The sequence below is a fragment of the Argentina silus genome (assembly GCF_951799395.1).
Source record: "Argentina silus genome assembly, chromosome: X".
Classification (NCBI taxonomy): Eukaryota; Metazoa; Chordata; class Actinopteri; order Argentiniformes; family Argentinidae; genus Argentina; species Argentina silus.
In genome coordinates, this window is record NC_139653.1 from 43402698 (window position 1) to 43422001 (window position 19304).

Consider the following 19304-nt stretch of genomic DNA (forward strand, 5'->3'; position numbering starts at 1 on the left):
GTCAACATAAGAAGACAACATAACAAGAGTCCTTTCACATAACATCCTGATCCATTAAGAGCCCACTCTTTTTCTCTGTCCTTGTTACCAAAACATTGCCTTGAAAAATACATCCTCACCTCACTTAGCCCCGGTGTGCCAACTTAGCCTTGGATGATGCCCACATCACTAAAACATGGCCATACTGTGTTATCGCATTAATGCCGTCATTGCGACTAGCCCCATCTCACAGGAACGCAAGAGAAGTGTTGTAAGGGCGTATACACTAAGGGCACATCGGGAAAATGTGAGTCACAGTGCAGCCGTGGCTCTCCGACATTGCTCTCTGCCACATATCCAAGGCTGTTCTTTAATTGCATGTTGCCACCGAGTCCACTTTTTCCGGAATGCTTAGCCGAGCGGCTTCTGCACAGGAGATAAAGACACTCTGAACTGACAACAGTGTGTTCCCCCGGCTGCTGACACTAAACCCTCTCTGCTCATTGTGCTCCTCACCGCCCTGTCCTGTCACTGTTGATAAGGGGGAACTGTGTGTGTATCTCTCAACTGTGTGTGTGTGTACCTCTCTACTGTGTGTGTGTGTGTGTGTGTGTGTGTGTGTGTACCTCTCCACTGTGTGTGTGTGTGTGTGTGCACGTGTATAAAGGGCTAAATGAGGTGAAGATGTATTTTTCATAAAGCCATGGGCGCTGGGGAAAGCCCTAGAGGCATTACAGAGAGACAGACACGCAGAAACAGACGACAGGAAGCTAGGCTGTGATTTGCAATTCTGCTCCAGATTAGAGCTTATCAGGCCCTCCCCAGCCCCGACCCTGCCCTGTCTATGAAGCCTCTATGTGGCTGAGCGTGGAGACTTCAAAAAGGAGGCATAGGGCAACACTCAAACACACCCAGAAAAGAAAAGACTCAGACACAAGAGAATAAAGACAGGCAGGATGACGTTTTTGTTGAGAGGACAGTAGGCAAATGGCATCGGGACTCTTCAGAGACTAAATGAAAGAGAAAGATTAAGAGCTGGAGCTGGAGCTGGAGCTGGAGCCCCCCCCCCCCAGCCAAACGCTATACAGCACAGTAGCGCCCCCACCTGATTTCATCAGGGAACTGCGCATTTGTGACCAGGAAGCTGGAGATGCGGTGGGTGTGGAGGAGGCGGAGGAAGGTGTTGATTTCGGGGTACATGATTGGCTCGCCCACCAGTGACAGGGCACAGTGTTTCACCGCCAGGCCCTCATCATAGCGGTCCTGACGCACCTTCGGCACACCTGGAATGTAAAGATAGATAGAGGTCAAAGACAGATCAGGTATCGGCATAGGAGGTAAAGTGGTATGGAAGGGACCAATCAAACTTTATTTATAGAGCACATTTCATACAAGGATCCAACACCATGCAAATTTGTATACAAATTTGGCTGAGTTTAGGATTAGGCCTAAAGAGTATCAGTTTGACGTTTTGACCCAGTAAGGCTGTCATTAGCTGCTTTTTCGACAATGGTGCCAGTACATACCAATGCTTACTAGCGGCCAGCTAGTGCTTTGAGCCTAGTGAACAAGCCTGTTTGAATTTCCACAGTTGGGCTTTCTAGTTCCATCTTGTATGATCTCCAGTTTGTTTACATTCTGCAGTTCATAACGTGGCGAACTATGGAGACACTAGCAACACATCAAATTCTCTGGTTTCTCAACAGGCTATGGCAACTTAAGCACTTTGTAAAAAGGGTGTAGTTACAGCAAGCTAACTTGGATTATGCTTGCCGCACACCAAGGCATCCAAAGCACTTGGATGATGAGAATATCCCACCCGCCCTCTAAACCACATCCCTAGCCCCGGGACCGGGACCGGGACCAGGGGGAGTAGAGGAGGCTAAAAGACTGGGCTTAAAGCACTGAATAGACCTGGAGTTCTGCTCTGTTGAAGCTTGGGAGTGACTGTGTAAAAGCAATTGGCCTTGGCAAGCACGGCATAAGCCCTGCTGTGGAAAGCCGGCTAATGGTCACCACTCAGTCCCTCCAGGTATGTAAGATCACTAGGAGTGTTAAGGGTCAGGGTCAGGGTCAGGGTCACCCTGGTCAGTGTGTGGTGACTGAATGAGAGTTCTTGAATTCCAGTGTTCAGAATGTGGGGATGAGGATGGGATGAACAGTATAAAAGGAGAAAGGGAGAAGAAGAGAGGTGTACAGGTGCTACGAAAAGCAGGGGGAGAGGAGGGCACGGTACTGTAGCTATAGTAGAAAGATACTGTATGGAGGGAGGAAGGCCTGATTGGCTCCTCAAGGACCTGGCACAGTCTCAGAGAAGTCAGGTTGTGTGTGTTGGATCAGGGCCCAGTCTCTCTCCACACTGGGAGGTCTCATGCTCTCCAGCTTCCACTGATCACAACACAACTCTTGCCAGGCAGAGGTTGCTTCTAATTGGATGAAAACAGGGTGTGTGTGTGTAACTGCTGATTAAGTCATGTATACTGTTGATATGGGGAGTCGTCCTGTGATGATGGAGGGCCAAAAAGCAGCAACCTCTTATTGCTATTTAATGGGGCGTTCCTCAGACTGTCGCAAACCGAATTTACTTTTTAAACACATTAATCTTGGTTTCATTAAAAGTTGGAATGATTGATTTGATCTCATAGTCTAAGAATCAAAGAACAACAGAGAATATATATCGAGCAAACAAGAACTTCATAAAAACTGTTTCCATTTATGAAGTCAGGCAAACAGACGGTTTTCTGAAACATTTGAAGGGTAAAATTACATCATAGAACACAAATTCACTTCGCACGAAAATACCTCAAACTGAAAACATAATTGTTCCATCCCCACGCACTCGAGCTGGCCCTCAGAGAAATCACACTATATTTCACTCCCATCACCAGCTGAAGCTCACACGACAGATGTACAGACCCAGGTCTCTGAAACCTCATTATGTGTATATTTTATTGATATTATGTATGTGGAATCATATTACACCCCCACATGGGGATCAAGCTGTTCCCTGGAGAGCTCTCGTCCTGTCTAAAGTGGATTGTTCACAAAAGTATCTGAATGCAATCACAGGTCTCCATTAAAAGAGCCCTATTCTTGAGGATGAGGAGAAGAGAAGGGTTAGGCCACGGAATTAACTGAGGATGGGGTGTTACTGGCAAGAGCATTATATGCACATTATCGACTAGCCAACAATAACTTAAATGTTCAGCTCAATTTTGATCTTTTTAATATTATATACGTTTTCTTTTTTATTATTATTCCATCACTTTTTAGGGGAGGCGCAATTGTCTGTTCTTTTTGTCTTTCAATTGTTATTGTGTGTGTGCAAATCCTAAATAAAATGAAATAAATAATAATCAATTGTCTTCTATGGGTATACAATACATCATCATGAATTCAAATCCAAGTCTCTGTCTGAAGGAAGAATCTGTGTATGAGACAAGCTCTGGTCCAAAGTGGTTTAGGAACCCACCCAGTCTACCGTGGTGCAACTCACCCAGTCTACCCTCGTGCAACCCATCCAGTCTACCCTGGTGCAACCCATCCAGTCTACCCTGGTGCAATTTCAGGCGTAAGTCCTCCAAGGGGCTTATTAAGATCCACTTTCTCCCTTATGTCATTAACTCAATTAAAGAATTAAATCAACCAAACCCCAAACAGCTTAGTAACATGCTGACATGATTAACCATTGCTGGGTGGTTACATAATAACAGAAGCCCCCATTAACCCGCTATTGAAATCTGACCAGCTGCACTGAGCAAATAATGATCATTATTGAGAATAAGCGAGTCACTGGCTCGCAACCAACCCATCTGGATCTACCCTCGCCCGCACCAACTCCCTCAGTCCGAGCCCAGCCCACAGGCCCATCAGTACCGGCCTCTGGTTGGGTTCACTTCAAATCAGGCTGCTAATTTAGTTAGCTAGTCCGATCCAGATGCTAATCAAAGAGGGTTGAGTAAGGGAAACTAATTGGACTGACAGGTTCTTTTAAGTCCGGCGTTGGCGTTGACTCAGCACAGTCACAACAGGGAGAGCGGAGAGAGTGAAGAGAGGAAGAAATTCTCCTTGATCACATTTGTTATGGCAACATCTTTAAAGTGGTGTCTTTTGATATGTTTGAAATGCACTTGTGCAGACCGCTAAATGCTAACCGTCAAAGAACAGCCTCCTGAGATTATCTTCAAATTGAATACCCCGGAGAAATGAGAAACGGAGGGAAAAGATTACAATGACCTTGCAGACTGATGCCACCATTTTGTTTCTTCTACAGTACATTGAGTCTGAATCTATCAAGGCAGGCTTAACTGTTGCTTCAAAGACTTTGTGGAAATAGACAGGGACGAGACTGGTCCGGGGAGAGGTGTGCATCACAGTCCGGTGAGAGGGGTATGATAGTCCTGACACCATGTTTTTTCTTTGAGTCGGGATCCATCAATGCCGGCTTAACTGATCCTTCAAAAGACTATGTTGAGGGACAAGGCAGGTCCATTGAGGGGTGTGATAGCGGCCCAGGACGACAAGATGCTAATGGATAAATTAGCCCTGGGCCTCGCAACACTTACAGCCACGGTGATGTGACTGCATTGTGCCGAGCGAGCTGACAGTCAACTGTCCCCCCGGAGTCTCATCTGTGACGCAGGTTGTGCTCTTGGACAGTGCTCTGCTTGGCTGTGCTGAGAGAGCGACTCTCACTTTGGAGAAGAAGTCTACAGGTACAGAAGTCTACCTGTAACTATAGGGGAGGTACAGTTGGAAAAAAAACAGGTGTTCAAATTCTTCTGGGTAAGTTACTCACCTTACTTTCACTCCATTTTGAGGAAATTGGTGACATGGTCATTTTAAACAGAGCAACTGTGCTGCATAGAGTATTTTAAAAAGATGGTCAAACTGAATACTTTATTTTACTATGCCCTTTTCAGTGCATATCAGTGTTTTTACTCGCAGCCTTCATGCACATTGCTTGCTCTCAAACAAGCTGGAGTTAGACTTGAGGATTTTAGGAGATTTTATTATCTGATATTTGCACCACCCTGTAAAAAGATGCTACAACGGCAACTGTATTGATGGACCACAACCCTCTTAGCCTAGAATTAAGCTGTTCCAGTTTGTCCCTATACCCGTGTAGCAGGGGACGTTGGTAGAGGTAGAAATCAGAAGATGAACGAATGGAATGAGGACCAGCCTCCACCAGCCTCCCCTGCTGTGCAAATGCATTATATTCACCTGTGTAGTAAGGTCTGTATAAAAGAGAAGTCAGGGCAAAGGAGAGTTCAGGTTTGTGTGTGTGTGTGTGTGTGTGTGTGTGTGTGTATGTGTGTGTGTGTGTATGTGTGTGTGTGTGTGTGTGTGTGTGTGATGGATGATACTGTAGGATGGGGTGTGAAGACAGGAGGAGTCTGACAAGGTCATGAGCACCTTTACTTTTCTTCATTAGACTGGGAACCAAAGGGGCAGGATGAGGATCATGTAGTGTGTGTGTGTGCGTGTGCGTGCGTGCGTGTATGTGCTGACCTCTGAACTGTCGAATCATGTTCTGGTGGTTCTCCAGGGCCTCCAGCAGGATCTTCTCGGCCGGGTCCATTTTCCAGCGCCACTCAGTGCCCACCGGGTTGGTATGGTGTCTGCAATGACAGAGAGAGAGAGAGAGAGATGAGATTCGAGTGGACAGCTCTGGTCAGGCCGGCATCTCCACCACTCAAGACACAGACGTCCCAGACTGGCCTTTCTGTCCCCAGGGGGGCTGCTGGGTAACAACCCACTTAAGCAGCCATTTACATTGACCCGCTATGACCCTTTCACTCCGTGTCAGGTCACGTAAAGGTCAGTGCACTCCATCACACTTGCTCATTCACAACCCCCATTTTTTCAGTAGAATTTAGCAATTTTCACGCTCTACATTCATTCAACTTGTGCCTTTGTGCCCACAGTACGTTACGTAGGCACAAAGGCACCAGTAGAATGTAGAGTGTGGAAATTGCATAAATCTGTAACGTGATTTCAAGCCATAAATGGCTTTGTAGTCACACCAAGTCAGACTCTCCATTTAAAGGGATAGTCTGACGGCGCACCCATTGAACCCATCAAAAAGTGCTGATGGGAGGCAGTGCATCCTGTGAATTTCCCCAGCGACGTGCAGATTCTACTGAGTGCTTCAAATGAAGGCGGGGATTTCAACAGATTTTTTTTTTCTTCAAATACATAGACAAATTTCATCGCAGATTATGTGCTTTGTGTACTGTATTGTATGCCACCTAAAAATGTGTGGTCATTTCTTCTTACCCGTCCACTCTGGCGCCCCCTAGCACTGGCGAGCAGTTATTGCAACACGTCAGTGTCCGACAATGCTCCAGCCTTACGCATCGTCCCAGACAACGACCTTAACTTAGACGGGCAGATTGTCGTCAATCTCAGCTGACAACGCTCCTATTCATTAATAGCATGGACTGACAGCAGTGGAGGCTGGTTGAGGTAGAAATTGGAGGATGGGCTCGTATCAAAACACCATTCCTTATTCCGTTCCATGCATTACACAATGAGCCGATCCTCCGATTTCCACTACTGAGAGAAGGTAACTTGAGGAAAGAAAAAAAATACTCTCTGTGCTCTTTCAACTTATGCCGATGATGTGATAAAGAATCAGCTTCTACCTTTCTGCCTCCAATTAGGCTCGCCATTAATCACCCGCTCGCTCTTCATTAACTCGTCTGCTGACGGTTAAGGGATGACATCGCTCAGTGACTGATGGAACACACGAATGATATGCAGCTCTCGTGGCCGGGTTGAGGATACGGAGCGTATGACATCACTTTAAACTCCATCACAGTGGGTAAGAGAGGGCAGACGCAACCATCCCTTGCAGGGGAGGCTGGCGGAGGTGGAAATCGGAGGACGGGCTCATTGTAATGCATGGAACGGAATGAGGAATGGTATCAAAATCGGAATGTGGGCTCACTGTAATGCATGGAACGGAATTTGAGCCCATATTTTCCGATTTTGATACCATTCCTTATTCCGTTCCATGCATTACAATGAGCCCGTCCTCCGATTTCTACCTCCGCCAGCCTCTCTGGATCTAATGACACTGCTGTATCAGACAAAACAAGGTACACAGACCATTAAAACACATCTGAAATTGAAGGTTGATGTTGCAGTACCTCCAGCAGAAGACACACTTGTTAGCACAGGCGAGGCTGGGGGTGGTCTCCATGCACCGGTGAGACTCGATGCCATAAAAAGTATGTTTGTAGCAGCCTCCTCTTCCTCTTAACATGGACTGGAGAAACACATGCACGCATCCGCACACACGCATCCGCACACACACATGCGCACACACACAGGCGCACACACACAGGCGCACACACACAGGCGCACACACACAAAAAGCCAGTCAATAAGTCTTCAATAATAAATACTGTGACTTGTTTGAAGGTGTCTATCACTGATGGTTCATATTGGTAGGAGAGGATCTTTTGCACATTACCTTGGTCCAACGACACAGCTTCACCCCGGAGTGGCTTCCTATCAGTTTGTAACCTGTGAAAGAGATGGGGGGGGGGGGGGGATGTGAGAGGAAAGAGATGCACTGCACGCAATTAAGGTAGCTAACTGTAGAGAGTGCAATGCACAAACCTCAAGCATTCCCTACCTTTTTCATGTCAATTTAGAAGAGAAGCTATTCAAACTAAGTTTTATGGCAGTTGTTGGCAGTTTTATGGAAGTTATGGCACCATCATCCATAACTTCACCTTTGCACGAACATGGTTTTCCAGCGTTGATACCTGCTAGTGTTGTACGTTGGTCTGCTGTACTTCAAACAGCATGTTCACCACTGGGCAAGTTGCTTTGGATTCAAAGCGTCTCTCAATTTCTGGAGTTATGACATGGTAACAACAATGTTATAACTCTTACTATATATCAGACCATGTTGTAATGTGATGCAGGTTGACCAATAGCATGAAAGAGAAATGAATGAGATCCCTATCCCATCAGATACCTAGCTTACAGATTCAAACGAGAAACATGACATCAAAAGCTGTCAGGTATAACATGACATAAGGGTGCATGATCAAGGCTCGGCTGATACTGGCTATGTTTTGGCGACTATTTCCCAGCGTTGAGAGCTCTCTGGCAGGCCTCTCTCTGAAGTCAGCCCATCAAACAGAATACTTGTATTTGTCTCTTTTAATCAGCTAGTTACACGGCAAAGCTTCAAATCGAGAGCCCTCCCCAAGGATCCAAGGAGGGCCTTCCCATGCACTTCAAATGATACAACATTTGAATAAAGTTTCTATAACAGTCCTGTGTGAGGTAAAAACATGGCACCTTTGATCTTAGACTCTCTTTAAGGTTCAATTTCTGTGCAGTCAATTAGCCTCTCCTACCTGGGTGATGCATTACAGCCATTTTGTGTCTGAATGGTCATCAAATGTAATTATCATTGGTTTCACTGGTGTCCAAACCTGGTGCTGAATCAGCCAGAGCCCAGGGATATTTAGCTGTAAATCCAGTCTATTTTGCTAGCACAGAGCAATGCTCGCTGGGGGATTAAGCTGTACTGTTTAACCCAAACTGAGGGCTGGCTATTGATCCAGGATAACTTTCACACCAGGAGGAACAGGAACAGGAACAGGAACAGGAACAGGAACAGGAACAGGAACAGGAACAGGAACAGGAACAGGAACAGGAACAGGAACACACACACACACACACACACACACACACACACACACACACACACACACACACACACACACACACACACACACACACACACACACACACACACACACACACACACACACACACACACACACACACACACACACACACACACACACACACACACACACACACGGTCTGTCTGCACGTGGAGCTCCATGCTGACCACTAAAATTGTTTTCTTCCCAACAACCCCATGGGCGAAACAGTGAGGAAGGAAAAGGCTGTTCTCTTGGTCTTATCTCAGTCCCAGCATCCCTCGGAGACATGAAAGACATCTTAACCAAGGAGCTGCTAAGATCGCTGGAAGCAGCCCAGAGAACCAGGCCTAGTGGGAGTTTGTGTGAGTCCTAATGATCCTAATCTAAAAGCCCTTAGCCCTCCTGTGTTCATTAGGTAAAACCTCACATCAAACAGCTCAGCAGCCTTTTATGTCTGCACCAAGTGAGATGGCGAGGGGGAGGCAGATGAAGGAAAGAAGGAAAGAAAGGTGTCCATGCTTCTCTTCTCCTCTCCTTTCCGCACTCCTTCGCATCTGTTTGGGCAATGGAGCAGAGCCCACGGTTGGTTGATCACTCCAGTATGAAGTTGACTCCAGGACAAGTTGTCTGGTTAACTATGCCAGCCTGTAAGTGTGTTTTTATATTAACTGTCTGTTTTTTTTTCGGTTTGTGTGTGGTCCTTTGTAACTACTACTGTAAAAGAATTTCCCCTAACATATTGTTTGATACCATTTCTCATTCCAATCCATGCATTGCAATGAGCCCATCTTCTGATTTTGGGATTTCTGGCTCCAAAGGCTCCCTTGGAGTGTGTGTAGTACTTTATGAATCCCCATGGGTAAATTCATATTGTGGGGACCTCATGTGGCCCCCACCTCCAAAACCACTACTGCAGCTTCCAGCCACCCACTCCAGCTGTTGCTAGTCAACCCCCATTCACACTGTTACCAAGCTACCAGGGCAATATGAAAAACATCAGACACCGCTCAATCAAACCACTGTACCGTATCTGATAGCATTACCGTTTGTACTCATCATATTTCAAAAATTAATATTTCAAAATGTAATATGATACCAGGGGAGGCTGGTGGAGGTAGAAATGGGAAATTCATTGTAATGTATGGAATCGAATGAGGAATGATATCAAGCACTAGTTTTACACCGTTCCTCATTCCATTCCATGCATCAGCATCCCCTGTATGTCATCCATCCATTAGATCAAGGAATAGCTGTCAAAAACTGGGATAAACCAATCAAAAGGCAAACATTGCTGGATTTCAGTGACAATGTAGTCATTTTCCACATCAAGGTTACATCAACCTTAAAGAATCAAAAGGCACATACAGAAAGACAAGCCCAAATTCATGTCAAACATTCTCTCAAAAAATAAGTTATTTCTATTAGGGTTGCAAATTTTAAGACATTTGCTCAATCGATAGTCGATAACGTTAAAGATCAAACAATCGATTAATCTTAAAAAAGAAAATTGTAGCTCATGACAGAAAATACAAAATGTGCGTTTTCCTCAATCAAAGCTTTATTTGTACATTTGAGGCATATTTTGATAACGAAACAAAAAGAGAATCCTGAAGGGCTTAAAATATAGCTGACGACTCGTAAAATTGGCACTCTCTGCAAAATATAACATTGTATCACTAGAACGTATAGATAAAGAATTATGAAGGGCGATAAAGAATTATGAAAGGCTATATTTTGAATACTTTGTAATTCTTTGTCTGTACAAGTTCCAATCCAAACGTGATACAATGTTATATTTTGTGACAGGCTACATCTTTGGTCGAGAGCGGCAATTTCATGAGCCATTTGCTATATTTTGAATACTTTGAGTATATTTTCATACAACAATAACTTAGGCCTAATATATATATGTACCTCTTCAAACTTCGCACCCGACTCACCCCTGAGCTTACCTACTGGTTTTTTATTTAAGAATATTAACATGTTAAAATGCTCAGGGGTGAGTCGCGTGCCCAGCTGGTTCACAGTAAGGCCAGCTGCTGAAAATACCTGCTCGGATGGGACCCTTCACTCCCCCCTAACCCTAACCATGCCCCTAACAATTAGGAAAGCTGGAAAGGAAAGCCCTAACTTCCTCGTTAGGGTTGGAAAGCAAAACTGATTCTGTCCTCTGTGTCACCCTGGACACTGCCTGGCACTGCCGCTTCTGCCTGGCACCGCCGCCTCTACGTGGATGCAGCAGCCGCACTACTCGGTCACGGCTTTTCACTGTCCTGGCGCCACGCTGGTGGAACGAGCTTCACACTGCAGTCAGGACTGCAGAGTCACTACCAATCTTCCGCTGTAGATTGAAGACCCACTGCTTTAGGCTACATCTTAACGGTCTCTCCTAAAGACCTCTTCGTACCCACTACCCCCCTGTGCAAGTTTCTCTCCTGTTAAAAAAATCTAATTAAAAAAATTCTTCTTCTAACATTGTGACTGCCAATGGCCTCTGGTGTAAGCATTGATTACTTTTTCTTATGATGACTGATGGATAGATGATTCACTTACTTAAACAAATGCATTTGTTGTAAGTCGCTTTGGATAAAGGCGTCTGCTAAATGCCATAAATGTAAATGTAAATGTAATGGAGGAGGTGGCCATTAAGAGGATGAGGACCAAACTCCTGGCCATCATGGCAATCCCTTCCATCCCCTACATGACACTGTGGCAGAGCAGAGAAGCTACATTAGCAAGATTACAAGAATACAACCACGTTGCATTAAGGAACGCTATAGGAGATCTTTTCTGCCTGCCGCAATAAGACTGTACAACTCCTCCTCCGGCTGGCTCGATCGGGGTGATCAGAGTCAAGCTGGGGGACGTTAAATCATACTGGACTGTTCTTACTGTATATAATGTTTCAGATGTCTATTTTATTTTTATTCTATCATCACTTTATTTTGTTGTTGTTGTTTGTGATGTGAGCTGCTGTAACGCCTTAATTTCCCCATGGGGATCAATATCAACATCCAATAACCTAACCCTAACCCTTTACTCCCCACTAACCCTAACCCTAACCCTTTACTGCCCCCTAACCCTAACCCTTTACTCACCCCTATGACAACAAGACCACATGTTGTTCAATTTCATTGTTTATTTTAATACGCTTGATCGATCAAATTCCGGTTGATCGATCACATTCTTTACGACGATTAATCGGTCATCGATTAATCATTAACAACCCTAGCCTAAACTTGAGAACTGAAGGTTTCCAGTTCAAAACCATAAAACATACTAACTTTTACTTTCCACTGAATTCAAAAATACAGTCCAATCCAATTCCATAATGCAGGGTAGAATGCATCTCAAAGCATACACCATCAATAAACAGAACAAAAGATGAGCATCTACTGTTTTTGCTTTTTTTTTACTTGCGAGTGTTCATTTCCCAAATGGAATGAATAATAAATGTATATTGACGAACATCAAGCTTGCACTCATCATCACTCAGGTTTTGAAACTGATGAAATATGAACTTAATCTGTTGATGATAGAGCCCCAAAATGAATTTCTGCCCGTTTTTGGCTCTGTGGATGCCAAAACTTTATTGAGTTTAAAAAAAACTAAGATTATAATTTAATCTCGATTTTCTTCATCAGAAAAGGAGAGATGTTTCCAAGAGAGGTAGGACTCTCAAAATCTGTGTCAGCCACCACTAAAGCTCCAATTTCAGCACTCACTGCATGGTTTGATTTTGAAGTAGTGATGAGAGCAGAGTCTACACGGACTCTGAAAGCATGAAAGTAACATGCTTATAGCAGTGCTATTTAAAGATCGTTATGTAATCTCACATGAAAGTAACATGCTTATAGCAGTGCTATTTAAAGATCGTTATGTAATCTCACATGAAAGTAACATGCTTATAGCAGTGCTATTTAAAGATCGTTATGTAATCTCACATGAAAGTAACATGCTTATAGCAGTGCTATTTAAAGATCGTTATGTAATCTCACATGAAAGCCTCATTGCCATTTAGTCTCACACAGCCTACAAGATGTATTGTTCTGCTGCTCTTTTTTGTAAATTTGTAAATTTGTTATTGCTATTTTGTTAATACTTTGCTATTTTGTAAATTTCTTGTCAACATTTGCTATTTGTTTTTTATGTCCATGCACCAACCTCACCAAGTCAATTTCCTGTATGTGCAAATATACTTGGCCAAATAAAAGAATTCTGATTCTGATTCTGATTCTGATTCTGATTCTGGGACTGAGGACTGGACTTCATAGCAGTGATCTTTTTTACTAGAGATGCACCGATACCACTTTTTCATTGCCTCTACAGATACCAAGTACTGAATTTACTGATTTGCTGTGGATAGCGAGTATTGAAGTACCGATTCAGTGTCTGTCTCAACTATGAGGTAACTCCAGACTGCAGACATGGTTGTTATTATTGTCACCACACCTGCGTGTCACCTCAGCTGCCCAGCCGTCAGTCAATGACGTGTTTGACAAGTTTTTATGACAGTTCACGTCATGGCATCGGATCGGTAAAGAGCATTCCCTATCGCCGATTCCCGATCTAGCATTTTAGGCCAATATTGGCATCTCTAGTTTATACTAGTGTGTTCCCTACCAGAGATGTCAGGGAGTCCTCCTAACTAAGGGATCTATGTACCAACAGTTCTTCACCCCAAATCTCGCCCCACAAAGTGTTCTGCTCCGCAAAGGCAACTACTAGATTGTTTGACATGTTGAAGCTTTCTTGCCAAAATGCAGGAAATGTATAGCACCTGCCGTATTGATTCCAACCAGGAACCGTTTCTCACTAGTCAAGACTTGGCAGCTGTGGGAGAGACAGAACCTGCGTTAAGGAGGAGAGCGAAGTCGCTCCTGGGACTGGGCCGGCAGGAGAGGAGGAGGCAGAGGGGGTAATTGGACTGTGCTGCATCATTAAGCGCCGTTAGGCAACACACACTCTCCGTACCTCCGCATGCCTCCACGTGCAGCAGCCCAGCCCGGCTTCGGGGGAACAAATCTATCCGACAGGATCGGGAAAAGACTGCAGTGCAGGTTGTGACTCCATTAAAAAGCTGCCTCTAAAAGCAGGTAGAAAACAGCAGCTAAAAGAAATATATTTATAATGTGAAGTGTGGATTTAAATAAATAACACAAAGTGCAGACTTAACGGGCGCTGCAGTAATTAGCATTTGGACTCAGCCACCTTGAGGTTAGAGAGATTACCAAAAAAAAGCTTAAGAGACTTAAGGTAAACACAAAGGGAGAAAGCAGGACACAACTGCCAATCATGGGACAAATAATACATTCCAGCAAAAGGTTAAATAGACTTTCCCTCTCTCTGCAGCTAATTTGTATGGGTCTGGTGATTTTACCCTTGAAGTTAAAGCAGCAAAGTGACTCATAATTCATGTTTTTTATAATTCAAGTGAATTATAACTTTTTCATCATGTAGTCAGCAAGGTTAAACACCGGTTTGAAAGAATATGGTGCTGGGGGTCTGTTCAAAGCATTTCTCAAGGCAGAGCAATGCAAAGTAGACCATCTGAATATATTGTCAATTGTCACAACTGACACCAAACAGAAGTGCATTCAAATCATCAGGACATGAGATATTAAAGCTCAATCATACATACACTTGTATACATAAGTGTCAGGTATTTATGTAACTATTGGACCAGCGAAAGTATAAGTTGGCTTGCTCTACAAAGACTGGTTAAGCCAACTTTTTGTAATAATAATAATAATAATAATAATAAGAAGAAGAAGAAGCGTTTTTCACCAAACAAGAATTAAGTGAATAAAATAAAAGATAAAATAGAAGAAAAAAAAAAAGCTAAACAAATATATATATAACTATGTTATAAACTATTTTATAAAAGCAGCAATCAAAGTCTATGAGGAAGGTTAGGCTAGCCGATAAAGAAGGGATAAGGAGAAACCTTGCATAGGCCTTAGGTACTAGATACCTCATACTAGAAAATGCCTCAGACCTTATGCATCCTCCTCCTTGTAAATGTAAATGGATCCAGGCTGCCTCCACACCTTCCAATGTGACCTCTGTAATGTTGTTGGTGTCGGCCTGCTCCTTACCTTGCTTAGTCAGCGCTGCCCTCAAAGCAGGAGTGATCATCTCCCTCCTCTCCCTGTCTTCCTCTGCCTTCCTTGTTCCATTCGGCTTGAACAGCTTCACCAGCTGGTCTTCCTCCTGGCCCTCTTCTTTTCTCTGCAGCAGACACAACTCTGGCTTAGTTTTTGTTTGACCCGATGGGAAGGCAGGGGTTGTTAAAAAGTACACTATCATTTAGACACACACACACACTGTATCATTTAGACACACACACACACACACACACACACACACACACACACACACACACACACACACACACACACACACACACACACACTGTATCATTTAGACACACACACACACACACACACACACACACTATCATTTAAACACACACACACACACACACACACACACACACTGTATTATTTAGACACACACACACACTGTATCATTTAGACACACACACACTGTATCATTTAGACACACACACACACACTATCATTTAGACACACACACACACACTGTATCATTTAGACACACACACACACACACACACACACACTGTATCATTTAGACACACACACACACACTGTATCATTTAAACACACACACACACACACACACACACATTGTATTATTTAGACACACACACACACACTGTATCATTTAGACACACACACTGTATCATTTAGACACACACACACACACACACACTGTATCATTTAGACACACACTCACTGTATCATTTAGAGACACACACTCACACACACACACACACACACACACACACACACACACACACAGTATCATTTAGACACACACACACACACTGTATCATTTAAACACACACACCCCAACAAACATCCACCGTGAAAACATGACCTGCACGCTAAACATGGGCCAGTGTCTGATCTGACACCAGATTTTAGAAAAGGGTTATGGTTATGGATAGGGTTAGGGTTATGGTTATGGTTAGGGTTAGTTTGGACTGATGGAGAACTTTTCACTGAGCATTCTTCATCATGTGAACTCATTCATTGATGGCTGCCGATTTATCATGGCCATTTAGCAATATTTTAGAGCTAAATATCTTCATACAGTACTGGATCTTTAAATCAACTTGACAGCCTTGACATTGACTGCCATTTCAATGCATACTAATTGGGACATTTTCACTCCTGAAAAGGCTGGTCTTATAATGGCTTCTTACCCTGACCTATTCCAGTGATGAATACAAATAGTGTTCATGTTACATCATCTTCTGTCACCCAAAACAATTCAACTTAATGGGTTCACAAATGCAATACTCAACATGGATCATGAACACAGCACAACTCACATCCCAACAAGCAAGTAATGTGATGTCATTACCACATTATCATGGATCACAAGTCAAAACATGACGCCTTTCACACCCGTTTCATGAATAATGCATGAACAAGGCATTATAGAGCGGGCAATGTGTGATGTCATATTAGTGCGCCTGTGAGGCAAGGCTCTTGACTTTGGTCTGGCTAACTGCTCTATGCCCACAGCGGTTGGTGTTGGTGATAACTCACTAAGCAGCACTAATATCATGGCTGTAAGTTTCCCTCCAGAACAAAACAAAGCTGACAGACAGGGACCTGCATTAGGACATTGCTCTACAAATCGCACATTAATCATCCCCTTGGTAATACAATGAAGTGGTGGAATGCTGATAAGCGACTACTTTATATGTACAGTACGAGCAGAACTTCTTCAGTTCTATTATGTTGTCCGAAACTACAGAAAAGATCAATGGGACGAAGGTTATTTTAATGTGAAGACAAAAGGGGAGATTCCAAAGTGGGCTCTGAGATACAGTAGCAACGCAATGTTAGAATTGTAAGGTCTCCAACGTACAGATCAATCTTCAAAGGAGAGGGTGTGTGTGTGTGTGCGTGCGTGTGCGTGTGTGTGTGTGTGTGTGTGTGTGCGTGCGTGCGAGAGAATCTTAACAAGCAGAACAGGCCAAATTATATCTTTAATAATAGTATATATTATCTATATACAGTGCTATATACAGTGCATTCGGAAAAAAGTGAAGGGGTTTGAATACTTTCTGAATGCACTGTATAATAATAATAATAATTGAGTATTTGATGCAAATAACTAAGGCACAAAGTTAAAAGAATTTGATTTCAAAGAAGTCCCATGTTCAGTCTTTGATGTTTGGTGGGCCTGTGAAGATCAAGGACTAAGTGATTCTATCTGAAGTGTCAAGACCTTTTGGATATAATTGGAGTAGTGACCTCTCTAATGTTGGTCTTTTAAAAATGGGCAATCTCGGATACCTACATCCATTTTTGGACTTTGAAATTAATTATTTATATATATAGCCATGGATTCCTGAAAAGTATAACTTAGAAATGCCTCATGAGCTTAGTTAAACTGTCTTACTATTCATATAAATAAATAAATATTCAAATGTTTTACTCCATTGTTTGTAAACAATGTCATTGTAAACAAACACTGCATAGCTTTAAAATATGGTTAAAACTATATTTTTGATCTCATGAATATCTCATGATATCATTGCATACATAGCACTGTCTATACATTTGAGAGTGGTTACATTACTCCAGTCCCATCCCTCAGTTGTTTCCCCAAAAAAGTGGCAGGGAAACTGCTTTGTTATTGTTTGAATCCCAGATTGACCCTTTAAGGCTAAGCTAAATTATAACCTTTATCCTCATAATACATGTGATTGGTAATGACAAAGGGCTTATTTACTGTAGATATTTCAATTTTACTACATATTATGATTAAGATGATTACTCTAGTAAAAACATTTTACAAATTCACTTCACATTATTGGCCGTCCACAGGAGTGCATAGTAATGGAGCTGAACAGTTTGTTTTACTATACAAGTGGAGTAAGGACTGTGTAATTATAATTAAGAACTGGTCTATACACCGGACACTCTCAATAAAGCTCTGTGATAGTTTGGCTAATTTCTATTCATTCCTAATAGATACCTAAGCTAATTAAATAGGAGAAATAGGAGAAAACATGTGGATATAAATACATTCTTGATGGACAGATTCCTCACTGATACAACCAGGTTTCTAAAGAAAAATCACTCCAGTCAACCAATCAAGCTAATCTCATCAGTAATTGATTCCCTATAAGAATATATAAGAATAGCCATGACTGGGCTCATCCACAGTGGCTCTCAAGGACCAGGGTAAGAAACTTTATGCTCATCCAGTGAATTCCTCCAGACGGGAACGGCTCCCTTGCGGCTAATCTGCCACTGCTGTAAATTATACCTCACGGGATCCATAAATATGTAAATCCACACTTCTGGGCGTTATGCTGTTTACCGACAACACATGAGATTGATGAACTCTTGCCGGAAAGTTTCCCTGAATGTATGAATAGGTATTAGTCTATTGAAAGCCAAGATGAAAAATAGGCCTTGGAGATTAGCCATGTTTAGCGACGGCTCCATCCGACCCAATTACTGTATTGCTGCCACTGCTTGGACATGGCTTCAGGGAACTATATGTCATTTTCTCAGTGTTGCGGAGCTCTTTAGGGGCTAGTTATCACTGGGCTGATACTCTGTCACCAGTTATGTGTGTGTGTGTGTGTGTGTGTGTGTGTGTGTGCGCGCGTGTACATCTGTGTGTTTATGTTTGTGTGTGCATCTGTGCATTTGCGTGTGTGTGTGTGTTTATGTTTGTGTGTGCATCTGTGCATTTGTGTGTGTGTGTGTGTGTGTATCTGTATGTTTGTGTGTGCATCTGTGCGATTGTTTTGTGTTTGTCTGCATCTGTGTGTGCGCACGCGTGTGTGTATCTGTACGTTTATGTTTGTGTGTGCATCTGTGCGTTTGTGTTTGTGTGTGTGTGTGTGTGTCTGCATCTGTGTATTTGTTTGTGTGTGTGTCTGCATCTGTGTATTTGTTTGTGTGTGTGTGTGTCTGCATCTGTGCGTGTTTGTGTGTGTCTGCATCTGTGTGTGTGTGTCTGCATCTGTGTATTTGTTTGTGTGTGTGTGTGTGTGTCTGCATCTGTCCGTGTTTGTGTGTGTCTGCATCTGTCCGTGTTTGTGTGTGTCTGCATCTGTGTGTGTGTCTGCATCTGTGTATTTGTTTGTGTGTGTGTGTGTGTGTGTCTGCATCTGTGTGTGTTTGTGTTTGTGTGTGTCTGCATCTGTGTGTGTGTCTGCATCTGTGTATTTGTTTGTGTGTGTGTGTGTGTGTCTGCATCTGTTTGTGTGTGTCTGCATCTGTGTATCTGTGTGTGTGTGTGTGTGTGTGTGTGTGTGTACAGCTCAGTACTAATGCTTTTCTTGGACAGGTGGCGCCTCACACAAGAGACTGCCTCCAGGTTCCACTCCAGCTCTACAGGACTAGTTTATGAGCTGCCTGAACTTCATCAGACTTTCACAATGAAAGAAAGAAAAGAAATGTTTCAGTACCGGGAGCCTCATCTGCCATCTGCAGAGAGAACAACTTCCTAGCCTTTTCAGCACTTTTTTTTTTTCTTCAAGTTGGACAGCTAGACTTGTTT

At 43.2% G+C, this 19304-nt stretch overlaps 1 protein-coding gene across 2 annotated transcripts in view; it reads right to left on the bottom strand.

The window, feature by feature from the left end:
• The window catches only part of tyw1 (tRNA-yW synthesizing protein 1 homolog), a 63514-nt gene that overhangs the window by 28567 nt on the left and 15643 nt on the right, over window positions 1-19304 (bottom strand). For both annotated transcript variants that reach the window (XM_083696283.1, XM_083696284.1), the window contains 5 exons: window positions 14780-14912; window positions 7463-7515; window positions 7137-7255; window positions 5494-5603; window positions 1085-1262 (listed from right to left, as the gene is read on the bottom strand). In XM_083696283.1, coding sequence (XP_083552409.1) covers window positions 1085-1262; window positions 5494-5603; window positions 7137-7255; window positions 7463-7515; window positions 14780-14912 — 593 coding nt within the window. The remainder of the gene's footprint in view (window positions 1-1084; window positions 1263-5493; window positions 5604-7136; window positions 7256-7462; window positions 7516-14779; window positions 14913-19304) is intronic.